The 15,137-nt window shown below is 42.0% G+C and overlaps 1 protein-coding gene across 1 annotated transcript in view; it reads right to left on the bottom strand.

Moving 5' to 3' along the window:
• ZDHHC15 (zinc finger DHHC-type palmitoyltransferase 15) overlaps nucleotides 1-13,415 on the bottom strand; it is a 58,642-nt gene extending 45,227 nt beyond the window's left edge. Inside the window, exons 1-2 of the mRNA XM_051968425.1 lie at nucleotides 13,221-13,415; nucleotides 3,433-3,459 (exon numbers count right to left, since the gene is read on the bottom strand). Coding sequence (XP_051824385.1) covers nucleotides 3,433-3,459; nucleotides 13,221-13,356 — 163 coding nt within the window. The 5' untranslated portion in view covers nucleotides 13,357-13,415. The remainder of the gene's footprint in view (nucleotides 1-3,432; nucleotides 3,460-13,220) is intronic.
• Between the last annotated feature and the right edge of the window lie 1,722 nt (nucleotides 13,416-15,137).

Genomic DNA, 15,137 nt, shown 5'->3' on the forward strand with positions numbered 1-15,137 from the left:
GTCAGAGGGTCTCACTTTTTTATTCCTGGATATTTAATCTTTGCATCTCAGTTACTCAAATGGGCCTGAGCCTGTGAAAGCCGTCTCCTAGGGGACAGAAATGCTTTTCCCCACTTCTTAGAAGGGCCATTCTGCCTCTTAGAGGGACTAAGTCTTAACATGGTACCTGAGATGGGAAGCGAACAGAGAAGATAATGAATGCCATTTACAGGCTGCATGGCTCTGACTTTCTTGAGCTTTGGGGACTGAGGAAAAGGTTATATGCTTGGAGGCCTTTAGCTTGTTTCTGCAGTGAAAGTCACGTGTTTTCTTTGTCTACACTAAGCAAGGTTCCCACTGGCAATGACATACATACAAAATTTGTCTTCTGAGGGAGCAAAGAAGTCACTGGTTTAGAGGATTGGTTAGGACTTCCATATACAATGGAAACTGCCCCCTCCCCCACAATATCTGGGGTCAGAGGACCTATGTTCGAATTCCGGCTGTGCTGATTACAACCTGTGTGATGTAACCTCTCTGGGCCCCAGTTTCCCCATCTGTACAATGGATTAAATTAGATGATATCTTAAGGTCACCCGATGGATTAGTTTAGGTGACCTCCGCAGTACTTTTTAGCTATGATCCTCTGACCTCAAGACGTCATCAGGCCTGCTGTTCTGTCTCTAGACAAGTCAGGACTACACATTACTGATTGACAAGTGTCAAGCATTTCTCTGGGAGGAGATATACAGCTTCCCTTGGTTAAAAAAACCTGTTCTGGTATCAGGAAATCCTTTGTTTTGTAGAAACTGTGTGGGAATGGAAAGAGGGTTGGATTTGGTATCAGAGGATCTGGGTTCAAACATCAGCCTTGTTATTTACTGTGCCAGTTACCTTGGTTCTCTTCTCTATATATTGAGGGGATCACACTGGATGAGCTCTAGAGACTTTTGTAGCTCCAGAGCCCCTAATTCTATGTCTCATCTATGTCTTTCCTGTGGCAAACAGAAAATCATTTCAGTTTAGGAAAATTGCTCTATGAGAATTCAGCTTTAGCAGAAGCAGTGACCTGAGAAATAAGGTGCCACTGGGAGAAAGAGTAACAGGAGTCCCAGTGGCATTGACATTTGGGGGGGGCTACTATTTCAGTAGCCAGACCCAGGGAACTAGATAGTGGGAAAGAACTAGAGAGGTAGGACTTCTTTGGAAGGTTCCAGGCTCCAAGTAGACTCATCACCGTTCTGTGATGGTTCCATTGGAATCATCCTTGGGCCCAGGAGAAAAGAGCAATCACAATTATTTGTAGTGTTACTGTTGCTAATAAAGGGCTGATTATGGAGAGCTTCACCTACATGATTTCATCTGATCCTTCCATAACCCTGTGTGAAATGATCATAATTGGAACAATCATCATCATCATCATCATCACAACAGCTCCCATTGATATATATATATATATATATGTATATATATATATATATATGTGTGTGTGTGTGTGTGTGTGTGTATGTATGTATGTATGTATATATATATATATATATATATAAATGCTGCTGGCTTTACAAAGTATTTTATATTCTCTTTTGAGTTATGGAGGGCAACTATTATTATAGATGAGCAAAATGAGTTTGAGAGGTTTGTGTGATATGTTCTGCTGGTAACTGGCAGAGCTGAGATATGGCCATTTGCCTCCAAGCTCAGCGCTCTCTCTCCTATGCTACATGCTCCAGGTCTCAGGTTAGGGAGTCCAAGTAATAACACCAATAAATGGCATTTGTATAGAGCTCTGAGGTCTGTGAAGCCCTTTTATACACATGATTTCCCTGTTGTTTTGCAGCAACCCTGAGAAGAACCCTGGGTACTATAGATATCTTTATTTCCACTTTACAAATGTGGAAACTGAGGCAGACAAAGGTGAAGTGACTTATCTAACGTCACATAGCTAGTTTTATACACACACACAGAGCTCTGAGGCTGTACTTGAATTGAACACCAAATTGAGCATTCAAGTCACTATACCATTAGTTATTCTCTGGATCTCAGTTTCTGCATCTGGAAAATGAGGCAGCTAAACTGGATGATTTCTAATATTTATTTGAAGAAACTGTTTTCCTGTCATAGTTGGAGAGAAGGTGAAGAAGATAGGAGAGGATGGGGAAAAGTTCTTTCTTGAAGGAATTATTATCATCTTTATCTTGAAAAAGATGGTGAAGGGAATTCGTTTAAGAATTTTTGTTATTCCATTTGAACTGATAGGTGGGGGACTGTGCCTTTAGAAGTTAAGTTATTGACCATTACATTGAGAATTTGGGATAGCTGGTTTTCACAGCTAAAATACTGTAAATTATCATCTATTCTTTGTTTTATTAATAGTTTCTTTGTTGATATATTGTATATTCAATAACTTTCATATTTATCTAATCCTAGCAGATTAAGGGATTTCATACAGAATATTAAATAATACAGAGTAACTAGGTTCTTACATTTTATTAAATAACTAATATTCTATGAACTTGTGGGGACTCTAAGCTTAATTGGTTAATAGAAATAAATGTTGACCTTTTATTAAAGAGGAAATATACAATGCAAATATTAATCAATGAGGAAATATATATATAAATGGACCGTACCCATTTGTACTCTTGATTACCCTGGAGCTCAGAATGATTAAATTAAATATGAAAATGAGTCAAGTGGGGGGAGGAGGGCCAAAGGTAGGATTTTATGATAAACATCTGACATATATTGGATTTTGCCCCTAAATTCAGTCAACTGTAAGGACCCAGAAGCTCCAATTCCGAGGCTGGGGTGTTGATTCACTCAGGAAAGTGATTTATGACAAGGGAGTTATATAGATTAATGATTAACTAGGAAGTGATTCTCAAAAACAGGTGGGCTACATAAAGGCATATGGCTTAGTGGTAAAATGATGTGAGGATCCCTAAGACATGTTTGTAGAAATGGAAAGCTCTGATGTTATCATCAGAAGGACAGCATACTTTTCATCCCGCTTGTCAGTCATGGGGAAGCAAAAGAAGTAGGATAACCTGGCACTCAGAACAAGCAGTCTCTTGGGAGGAGGCTTCATGCCTGGAGGGACAGGGGTGAGATGGTTAAAACGCCACTGGTAGTCAGAGGGCAAGAAGGGACTCTCGCTTATCAGGGAGACATCCTGGTCTGCCTTCTGATGAGGTATTGGCAGCTGTCCATCTGACACAAAGGGGGATGCTTCATGACCTCTAGGGCTACCCCTCCCCAATGAAGGTTTTTTTTCCCCCTCCCAGGCAGGATCCTTGCCACTAATCATCTCAAACTATTCCTAGTATATCATGGGTATCAAGTATACCATGAGTAAGTTGTTCAATTTATAGGATGATTTATAGGCAATTCATTCTTACATGGAAAGAGAAAGTATGTGGGGGCTGACCGAAGCAGGTTATATAATCTTCTTACCTTTTTCTACTGTGTTGGCCACGGTCACTGTGAAAAGAAAAAAGAAAAAAGAGTGTTATTTAAGTAGTTCTTATCCAAATGCCCATGTCATTAGTTTACTCTTTAAGGGAGAACTGGGAACCTGCAAGCCTGTTTGGATGAGGCAGGGTAAGGATCATCCAGCCATAGTCTTCCTCCCCTTTCATGATTGAGATGCCTCATTCATTCATTCAACCAACTAACCAATCCTGGTGTTGAATGTTTCAAATAAGCAAATGAGGTGGCTACATAAAAAGTGGAATTGAAAGGGGGCAATGACTTCAATCTTTCAAAGATCTGTGATTTCCCTGGCATGAGAACACCTTCCATTGATAGAGATTGAACATGAGGCCTGAAGGCCACAAGCAACACCTGGAGTAGAGTACGGCCAAACAGATTAAAAAGGATCTGAGAAGTGCTTAACAAAATAAATGAAAATACAGCAGAATGTAGATAATGTCAACATGTGGTTTTCTATTTCAATATGTAGCCAGCAGGGATCTGTACGTAGCGGCCTCATTTCTATTTGAGTCTGATACTACTGCATTAATGGACTGATTCCGGAGATGCTGTGGGAAAAACTCATCCCCCAGTGGCCAAGCCACTGGGACTAAGTCTGCCAGCTGAGCTGGGCTAGGTCTATGATGCTAGATCCTGCCTGTCATGGGGCCCCGGGAGGGTCTAGAAGCCTCTGGGGCCCAGCTGTACCCACTAGAGCTCATGTTCTACTGGTATTGATGTGGAGGGACCAGGAAGTACCGAGGGAGGATTTCCATGGGGGTAGCAGGCCAATTCGCATGGGTTTATTCACATTCTTGAATGCTTCACCGCTAGCTTCCTTTAAATAGCAAGCTAGCTGGCTCCCTGGTATACCTGAAGTCTGAATCAATTTAGAGAACAACTTTTCAGGAATCTATTTATTATGTCAAGTGAAACACCCCTGTTTGGTTCCTCACTGCCTCAGTGCTCTGGGCTGGGTTACATGCTGAGGGCCAGCCTGGCATCCTGGATAAAGGCCTGGTCTTGGAATTAGCAAAAGCTGATTACGAGTTCCACCCTGACATACGCTGACTCTCTAACACTGGGCAAGCACCTGAAGCTTTTAGTGCTTAAGGCAGCTCTCATCAGCCCACTGCTTATTCAAGCTACATTTGAACTACATTCTGGTATTTCCCAGAAGCAACTCTGGGTGGTGGCAACACGAGCTAAAAAGATGGTGGTTTGGGAAGGGCTGAGCCAGAGAGGGAGGCCTTCAAGATTTGACTCATGAATGTAGAGAGAAGGGACCTCAGAGGTCATCTGATCCACTCCCTTTATTTTACAAAGGAGGGAACTGAGGCCCAGGGAGGTGACAAAGGCAGGACTTGCTCTAAGACTACCAAGTTACAGATTGGTACCCCAAATTAGATAATATGGAGAAAAGTCATCTTAACTGTGACCTGATGAATCAGAATGGGTTGACTTTTATGAGTACTAATAATAGCAATAAACTCCAAACGGGGAAGAAACAGTGTTTTAGGTTGTTTTTTTTTTCCTAAGCAAACTTCCTGGCTTCTCCCTCCCCTCATATTCAAGTCTTTTTTTATTTTTTTGGAGCCATTTTTTTGAAAAGGCCACACAAAACCTGCCAGCCAACCAACCAATGAGCCCCACGGCCAGCCCTGGCAACACCCAGCTTGGCAGGACTTGGTTAAAAACTATCCTGGGCTATCTTTGCCCTCCTGCATTTCCTGCTCTTACCCAAATGCAATTACAGTTGGCTCTCCCAGTGGGAAGCGGCAAGCTTTCCAGATAATGTCTTCTCTCTTTTTCAGAGACACCTGCCTAGAGACTGACACCAGCTGCTTGATTTTGCTTCCCCCCCCAGTTAGAGAACTCTGAATCCGGCTGCTTGAAAGAAGCCCATTCAATAATTCCATAGTGAAGAAGGGGGAGGAAGCAGGAAGCTTGGATGGGCCAGCTTGGGGCTGCACCCATTTGTCCTAGCCACTGGCAACTGTTCTGTTTGCTCCAGAAAGGAAAGGGATCCCTTGAAAATCCTTCAGAGTGGTGCTTTTTCTGAAGGAGAATTGATGACCTTGTGTCACATCATGATGACAATAGTGTGGGGGACTGGGCAGGGAAGGGCCCTGATCAACTTCATGAACTAAGAAGATAGTGAACCTTTGGTTGGGGCTTTTGATTGGATTTTCCTAGGAGAACATTAACTCACTAGGGGGTTCCTCACTGGTTGGTTCAGCTCCCTGTGGGAGCTACCACCTCCCTTTTTTCTTCTCTGAGAATAAAGTATATCTTCAGATATACTAAATATACAGATTAAAGCTTGGACCTAGGTTCTGGAATCAGGAGAAGGTTCTCTGGGTGCCTCCCTTCCTCCATAGCACCCCCGCGCCCCATAACTTTCAGAAGCCATTGACTACCGTGGGGCAGACACATATGGGAACTCCATATGCTTTTGCTCATGTGACCCAAGAAGAAAGTTCCTGGACCTCAAGTTCCTATTACCCAGAGTTATTTGGTCCCCAAAATAATAGCCCCAAGCATGTTAACCCTTCTGGGGCAGGCTTAATTTTTACACAATCCCGGGTATATAGGTATATAAAATAGAAACACAAATTAAACACTGACTGAAATAAAGCATCATTTCGCGGCCCCCACATTCACTTAAGAGATCTCATGTGGGATTGCAAGCCACAGTTTAAGAAGCTTTGGTTTAAAGACTACTGAGTTCTTTATATTGTCTTTTCAGGTTCCACGGGTTAGAATAAAGGCTGTTCTATCCTCAGTATGTGTATTATTACATTTATTGCTTATACAAGCTACATTTGAACTACATTCTGGTATTTCCCAGAAGCAACTCTGGGTGGGTGGTGGCAACACAAGCTAAAAAGATGGTGGTTTGGGAAGGGCTGAGCCAGAGAAGGAGGCCTTCAAGATTGGAATAAATGTATGGAAGCCCTAAGCTTGGGACCTATCTTCTTCCATCCAATGTCACAAAATACTCTCCTAATAAACAAGCACAAAAAGCACTAATAGTGAGGAAAGGGACAATCTGGCACTTGGAATATGCCAGGATGAACCTGAAGCAATAACATTGCCTTGCAAACTTCATTCCTTGGAACTGCATGTTTCTGAGAAGAGAACATTTCATTTCCAACAAGTTACAGTATTTCACTTGATATTTCTGCTTTTCCTTCCCCTTTTTACTAATGCCTTTTACAGAGTGGGATAGAGGTTAAAAATACAGTTCATGTGTTACAGATGCTTTTAAAAATGAAAAAATTACAAGATTCATTCTCAACTTTTACACAATGGATCCTTTATCATTAGTGTCTTAGCTGACTGTGCACCTAAGACATTCTGTAACTCTCTAAGCATGGTGACAACCTGATAAATTAGCCATCCTCTCTGGACCTTCAAGTTTCTGTTGCTTTTTAGTGATTTAGACAATTGGAGATCCTTTGCAAATTCCTCTTTCCTATTATCTATTTTCAGATTCTTTGGAGAAAATGATATGGCAGAATAGAGGTCTGTCAATTATGACTTTTCATGAAAGAAAACATGAATTAGAACCCAAACATCACCTGGTGACGCTCCCCCCAAATAGATGTAGTGTGTCTGTCCCAGATGAGTAGGTAAGCATTCAGAAAGGCTTACAAAAAGCAGAGGGGGTGATTTTGATTTGATATAAGGAAAAATTAGCTAACAATCTGAGCTATCTCAAAGTGAAATGGGCAGTCCTCCATCACTGGATATCTTCAAATGTAAGCTTTTTTTTTCTTTCTATTTTTTCCTATAAACCCTGTGGTTTTCTTGGTGCAATTTTGCACAGGGAAGGGCTTTTGGGGAATGCATATTTATTTTATAACTGTATCTGTACAAAAATATTTATGGCAGCTCTTTTTGTACTGCTAAAGAAATGGGAACTAAGAAAGGGCCCGCATAAATTGGAGAAAGGCTAAACAAATTATGCTATATAAATGTAATGTATATGACATATACATTTACTGTTGTACATATAAGAGACGGTTTTAGAGAAGCCTAAGAAAATTTCTATGAACTGATCTAGAACAAAGAAAGCAGGAGCAGCAAAACAATGTCAATGATAACATCAATATTATAAAAACAATTTTGTAAAACTTAAGAACTCTGATCAATGGGAAGATCAACCATGATTCCAAAAGACTGATGCTACCCAACATCAGAGAGAGAAGTGATAGACTCAAATGCAGAACAAGAAAGGCATTTCTTACATGAAAAATATGGCAATTTGTTCTGCTTGACTATCCTTATTTGTTACAAGGGTTTTGTTTTTCTTTTTTCCCCCAGGATATGTATGTGTATAGGGAAGGGTGCGGGAAGAAAAAACAGATGCATGATGATTCAGAAAAATCAAATGTGATTTTTAAAAAGTCAAACAAGAAGGCCAATGGAGTAAATTCCTTGCTTATAATTCAGGGCCCTCTCTGAATTTTCTTACTTTCTGTGAGCGAGGTTGGTTTTTACAATAGGTTTGAGGCAATTCAATTGTCTTTTTTTTAAAATAAAGATAACTGATCTGAAAAGTTGTAGACCCCGGTGTAGGGAAAGAGCACCTGAGGTAGGGTTCACTTCTAACTCTGGTACTTCCTGATTGTGAGATCATGGGCAAGTCTCAACCTCTTTGCACCTCAGTTATCTGATCTGAAAATTGGGAATAATTATACTTGTACTAGGTATCCCACAGAGTTACAGTAAGAGAAACATTTTTCAATCTTTAAAGAACTCTATACATGTGAACTACTATGAAGATGATGATGATGATGATATACAAATGAATAGCCTTATACCATCCTCCTGACTTTGTCTCTGCCCAAATCAGCCAAGCTCCCTTCTTTACCACCTCCAGGGACCTTGTGGAGGGACAATAGAAATGGCTTCCAATTCCTGCATATAGCAAGTCACTGCTTGGCCTGGAGGCAGCTCCAAACCTGTTTGACATATAATGCAGGCAATGATTCACACTCATAAGTTCTACAGCTGCAGAAACTTGTTTCTTAGAAAATCTTCTCTGGTTCTCAGCTCCAGAGATGCTTTCCATTTTTCCTGACTAACCCACATAATCAGTGCCCTTTCTTATCAAATAATTCTGGGCTCTGAGTAGGATTACACCCCAACTCCTTTATTTCTTCTTTTCAATAGAGACACTGTAGCTCTCCGCCCTCTTCCAAAAGCCAAAAATAGTTACTCCTGTGCCCAACAAGATCCCATTAATTCTATGCAATCACGGCCCACGCTCCAATAGTGCTTTCAGGTTTACAAAACGCTTTGCTCATGATAAGCCTTATGATATCGGTATTACGATATTGCTACCTCAATTTTATACAGAAGGAAACTGAGGCCCAAAGAGGGCCTGCAACTTGCCCACACTTATGTGGCCAGTACAAATCTACTGGGATTTAGAGTAAAGTCTCCCATTTCCAAGGCACGACTCTGCATATACTACTCAGCCTTTCTATTGGTCAGCTCAGGTAGAAGGAGAACTTTGCTTTCAACTAGCTAACTTGACATTAGGAAGAATTTATCAGAGACTCACTCCTTTCTAACAAAATCAATTCAAGATATGCTTATTTTATCCTGTTTCACAACAAGTAGGTGGTCTATACAGAAAAAATATTCAAACAAACCAAATTCTTTTCATATTACAATATGAAACAATTGCAACATAGAGCAATAGGAAGTAGTGGATGAAAAATGGTGTGAGGGCTTGGGAGATCAGAATTCAAGTCTCAGCTCTGCCCCTTTACTAACCATTCATTTCTCTTCTCTGGACCTCCATTTTCTTCTCTGCCAAGTGAAGGGGTTGGATTAGATGGTCTGAATGGGCTTCCCCAGATCTAGAAGGTAGCTGCCATTGATGAGTTCAAATCACCAAGTCCAAAAGAAGCATATCCCAGGCTACTGGGAGGACTGGTGAATGGTGTTGCTGAAATTAACAATGGTCGACCATTTTGGAAAGATCATGGAGAGGTACACTAGGCTTTCGAGAGGGAGGTAAATGTCCTGATTTTCCAAAAGATTAAGGAGAAGTCTGGAAACTGTAGCCTGTTAAGTTTGACTGTGATTTCTGGCAAAATATTACCTTATTATTAAAAGGGCGATTAAGTAACATTTGAAAAAGGAAAAGAACCAAGAACCAATATGGCTTCATGAAGAACAAGTCATTCCAGATCAATCTCATTTCCTTTTTTCTTACAATTACTAGAACATCAGATCAGAGGAATTATCTGAACATAGATTGTGGCTATCACTTTTCTTTTAGATTTATTTTAGGAGATTACTTTAGCAAAGTCTAATCAAAATGTCCTGTTCTTAAGGATAAGATGGAGAGATGTGGGCTAGATGAAGGTATAGGCAAACACATTTCCAATTAGTTGAATGGACCCCCAAAATGATTATGAATGGTTTCATTTCAATTGAGAAGGAAGGAAGTGTCTGGTAGAGTCCCTCAGAGTTCCGTGCTTGGCCCTGTGCTATCTAACCTTTTAATCAATGACATGGATCAGGGAACAGATGACATGCTTATCAAATTTACAGATGTTATATAGCTGGGAAGGAGAAATAACAGAATCATAGTATAGAGTCAATATCTTAAAATATCTTGGCAGGCTCGAATATTGTGCTGAGACTAATAAAGTAAAATTTAATAGGTATAAAGATTAATTCCAAGATCTGGGTTAAAAAAGCCAACTTCACAAGATGGGGGAAGCCAGGCTAGATAGCAGTTCTTTTTAGGGAACTGGGAATTTTAAGAGGATGTGATGTCAACTTGAATCTATGGTGTGCTATGGCACTGAAAAAAGGGAATGATTTTAGGCTAGATTAAGAATGAATGAAAAAAATTACCAGGTACTTACTATGTGCAAAGCACTGCTAAGCTTGGGGAAATAATTACTCTCAAGGAGGTCACACCCTAAAAGAAGCATAATTCTAGAGCTAAGGGAATGATGGGTCCACTGGACGCTGCTCTGGACTGATCATATGGGAAGTACTATTATGTTCCTTGGATCATGGGTCAGCTTGAGAACAATCAGGGGAGAGTAGGCATGAGGCTGAAAAACCTTAAATTCATATAAGTATTATCTGAGGGAAGTGAGTCTATTGAGGGGGCATGATAGCTGTCAGCTGCCATGGGCAAGAAAGATTTAATTTGTTCTTTTGGGCTCCAGAGGGAAAAACTTGAAGCTAGAGGTGGGGATTACAAAAAAAAAAAAAAAAAAAAAAGCAAAGGTGGATTTGATATAAGGAAAAAATAGCATATTTTGAGCTATCCACAAGTAAAATGGGTTGTGGAGAGAGGAGCACTAGGCTCCCCCTTATTTGACATCTTTAAGCAAAGACTGATCATTTCTATTTGTTTTTAAAGCACTTTCCTCATCACACATGGCTGGCACCAGATGGCCTCTGAGGTCTCTTTCAATTCTAAGATTCTGTGATTCCAGCTTGGTTTTATGTTTAAAGGGGGGAGGCGCTTTCTTTGCAATGTCCACTCAAATCACAAAACCCCCCCAATGTCCTTAGACAGAATGTCGACAGCATAATAGCAGTCCAGATTTCTGGACTCGTCATTTTTTCAGTCAGAGGCAGAAATGGTAAAGTCTGAATATTTAGAAAATCTTTCCTATTATTGCACAGCTTTGATTAAATCTTCAATTTCAGCAATGAGATAGAAACCAAATTTATTTTATGCCTGACAAAGGCAATTGATTGGATTGATTTCTTTAAGAGCTCTTTTTGCATTTTCCAAATTGTTTCTAAAAAGGAGTTTAGTTCCTTTCACCAATCAAATTCGCAAAGATGGTGGGAGATGGAAATAATCATGTTAGAGGGGCTGCTGGAAAACAGGCATACTAATGCACTATGGGTATGGGCTATGAACTGGTTCAATGATTCTGGGAAATAATTTGTATTTCACAAGAAAAACCATGAAACTGTCCTTGCCCTTTGATACCACAATCCTACTTTGGGGTTTAGTACCCCAATGAAGTCAACGACAGAAAGGAAGGTTTCACGCATACCAAAATATTAATAGCAACACTATTTGTAGTAGCAAGATGCTGGAAACAAATCATGTGCCCAATGATTGGGGAATGGTTGAACAAATTATAGTATATAAATGAATGAAAAGCACGAAGCATTTATTAAATGCTTTCTCTGTGCCAAGAGATATGAATACAATTGAATATTATTGTGCTATAAGGAGCAGTAAATATGAAGCGTTCCACAGAAACATGGGAAGACCTGTATGAACCAAAGCAGAATAAAAAAGGCAAAACCAAGAGAACGATATACACATTTACAATAATATAAATCAGATGGATCAAACACACCGTCCAGACAAATCCAGAGTGCAAGCAGAACCAGAACAAAATGTGACTAGCAAATATTCAATAAAATCATTAAAAACACAACAGAATATAGATAACGATTAAAGACGATTTTCTAACTCAATGTGTGACTGCAGGGATCCTTGCTTATAGCTGTGACATGCAAAAAAGGAGGATCTGCAAGACCTGCAATGCATCTCAAGGTAGTAATGCATGCTGGCAAGGCCCCCTTTTCGGAGTGTGAAAACAATGACATAAATAAAGACAAAAGAATTCCGTAAGATACAATAGAAATCAGGTAAAATCTAGTGGCTACTGCCCATTCCTTGAGGACTGCGGTTAAACATCATCTTTATTTCCTGTTTATAAACAGTAAACCATAAGAAGTAAACGCGAAATAGGACGTTATTTACTGCAGTCATGTGAAATGATTTTGCTTGCCTTTTTTGGGAGGGGGGGAAGGTTCTAGGATGAAGGATATTTATTGGGAAGTGATTGATCCATCAAAATAAAATGCATAATCTATACCTACATGTCTGTATACATGTCGACACATACGTATTCCCCTCCTCTCCCCCCCCCCCCCAAGAATGAGGTGAGGGAAATTTTACCCTTGCTATACAGACTTGAATCACTAGGGAAACAACCAGAAACAAGGCTGAAAAAGACAGCCTTTCTCGCCCCTAGTTTTCCCCAAATTACGTACAGACCACCAGTGCACGAAATTGCTCTTCCCAGTATATGGAGAAAGGAGGGGTTGGAGGTGGGATTATAATGAGTCCCCAAATCTTGGTTGTAGGGAAAAGGAACCTCGGCCATAATTGCGGGGGTGGGGGGAAGCTGGTGAGCGGAATCTTGTGAGGGCCCCCCTCCACGTGAGGACTTGGGGTCCCCCACGGTAGTGCCCTTGTATGGGAAATGGAACGAGAAGCAGGTGAGGTCGTCGTAGAAGAGGCTCCTCGACTCTGGCCTTTAAGGCAGGAAGGGCCCTTGGAGAACATGAGTACACCCCCTCCTCTTCCAGCTGAAGGATTCGAGGCCCAGAGACGACATGCCATTTTATTTGCTCAAGGTCACAGAGACGCTAAGTGGCAGATCTGGGCTGTAACGCAACTCCACGGACTCCATCCCCAGCGCTCTTTCTGGAAGCGGGGAATGCGGCTGAACCTCAGTGCCAGGGACCTGGGTGGGGGCGTCGAGAAACGCAGGGAGCCCGTGGAAGCAGAGGGCGCAGGGCACAAAACGGGCAGAAGGAGGGGGAAATAAGACCCCGGGGTGGGGAAGGGGACCAAACGCCCAGGGCAGGCCGGGGAGGGGGCAGAAGTAAGAGGCGGGGCTCCCGCAGGGACTGGAGAGGCACGGGGGGGGGGGGGCGGAGAGGCGCCCCCGCTCACTCCCACTTACCCACGCACATCTCGAAGACATAGGCGTAATAGGACCAAAGCACGACGAGCACGATAACCAGCACGGGCACCCAAGCCAGCATGCGGCGGCAGAACCGCAGCCCCCCGGACAGAGCCATCTTCCAGCCCCGTCGCATCCTCCGCTCGAAGCTCGACCCAGCAGGTCTGGCAGCTCTAGCGCGGAGAGGACTAAGGAGATATGGGGAGGAAGGGCAGACGTACCCGTGCGGCGCTCTACTGCAAAGCCTTGTGGGGCTTCGCTGGCGCTACAGCGCCACCGCGCGACCACTGCTCCATATGGCTGGGCGAGTCAAAAAAACAAACCATACACACACACTCACAACTCCCTCCTCACCCCACCCCCACATACACACTCATCCGGGTGGGGTAGCGGGGTGGCGCTGCTGTGACCGGGCCTGCAGTCAGGAACATTTGAATTCTAATCCGGCTTCAGGCACTTCCCAGCTGTGTGACCTTGGGCAAGTCGCTTCACCCTGTCTGCCTCAGTTTCCTCCTCTGAAAGATGGACTGGAGAAGGAAACGGGCAAACCACTCCAGTACCTCTACCAAGAAAGCCTCAAATGGGGCCACAGAGAGTTGGAGATAATTGAAATGACTTAACAAGTTAAAGTGTGAGAAGCCAGAGGGTCCTAGGATGCCAAGAGAGGAATGGGACCTTCAAGACCATCCAATCCAATCTTTTCATTTTATGGATGTGGAAACTGAGGCCCAGAAAGAGGAAGTAATAGAAAGTCAGAACATGCTATATCCACTTAGTTTTCTCCAATAGAATGGAAGTCCCTTGAGGACAGAGCTTGTGATTTCAAGTAATCACCAAGCATTTATTAAGAACCTACTATGGACTAGGTGATGGAGATGATAATTTATTTTTAAACTGACAGTTATATATTATATTATTTACACTATCATTTGGTTGGCACATTTTATAGGTGAAGAAACTTATCAATGGTTTCAGACCCAGAATTCAAACTCATATCCTCCTTACTCCAAGGCCAGTATGTTATTTACTATACCAACTGATTCTTAAAGATCAGAGAGCATAATTTCAAGTTAGAAAGGACCTCAGAAATCATCTAGTCTGACCTCCTTAATAGAAATGGGGAAACTGAGCCCAGGCAAGTAAGCGATTTGTCTAAAGCTACACAAGCAGTAATTAGTGGCTTACTTTCACAGGAAAACTGAGGCTAGGGGAGCAAAGTAGCATAGATTACAGAATGTTGGAGATGGACAGCAAATTTTTAAAAAATCAGATATTGCTTTAACATTTTATAGCTGAAGATAAAAGAGAGAAGAACAAGTTGATCAAGGACAGAGAGTAATTCGGGCCTGCCCACACAGCCCAAGGCCAGCGCACTTGCCATAGCAGTGAAAGATTGCCCTAGTTGCTGTGCATTTCTAAACTGATTCCAGCTTTTTTGTTCTTTCCGGCCTCCCTCCCTCCCTCCCTGCCCTGCCACAAGGCTGGCCTTGGCACCACTGAAACATAAGTAAGTATTATTAACGAAGAGGTAAGTATTTCTAGGGACGACACTAGGCCAATGGTAACCTGAGCCCAGAGTTGAATCAAAGGAGGTTAGCTCATCAAAAATATTCTGCTCCTGTAATGACGGATGGTTAAGGAATTTGAAAAACATCAGGCCTCGAGGCATCAAAATCACAGGGGACATAAAGGACAATGGCAGGATGCATTGTAGACTTTGAAACGCTGCAGCATATTGCCAGTAATGTTTTTGTTCAGAAGTGCGAGGAGTGAAGGCTGCCAAATACACAGCCTCAGTGCTGCCCTGCTATCTCAAGAACATAAAACAATCTGGAGGATAGTCCCTGACATGTGGGATGGATGCTTTGTTGAGGAAATTTAGGGGAACAGGGACACAAATCATGGGATAAGAAGGTG

This window comes from Antechinus flavipes, chromosome X, assembly GCF_016432865.1.
Source record: "Antechinus flavipes isolate AdamAnt ecotype Samford, QLD, Australia chromosome X, AdamAnt_v2, whole genome shotgun sequence".
Taxonomy (NCBI): domain Eukaryota; kingdom Metazoa; phylum Chordata; class Mammalia; order Dasyuromorphia; family Dasyuridae; genus Antechinus; species Antechinus flavipes.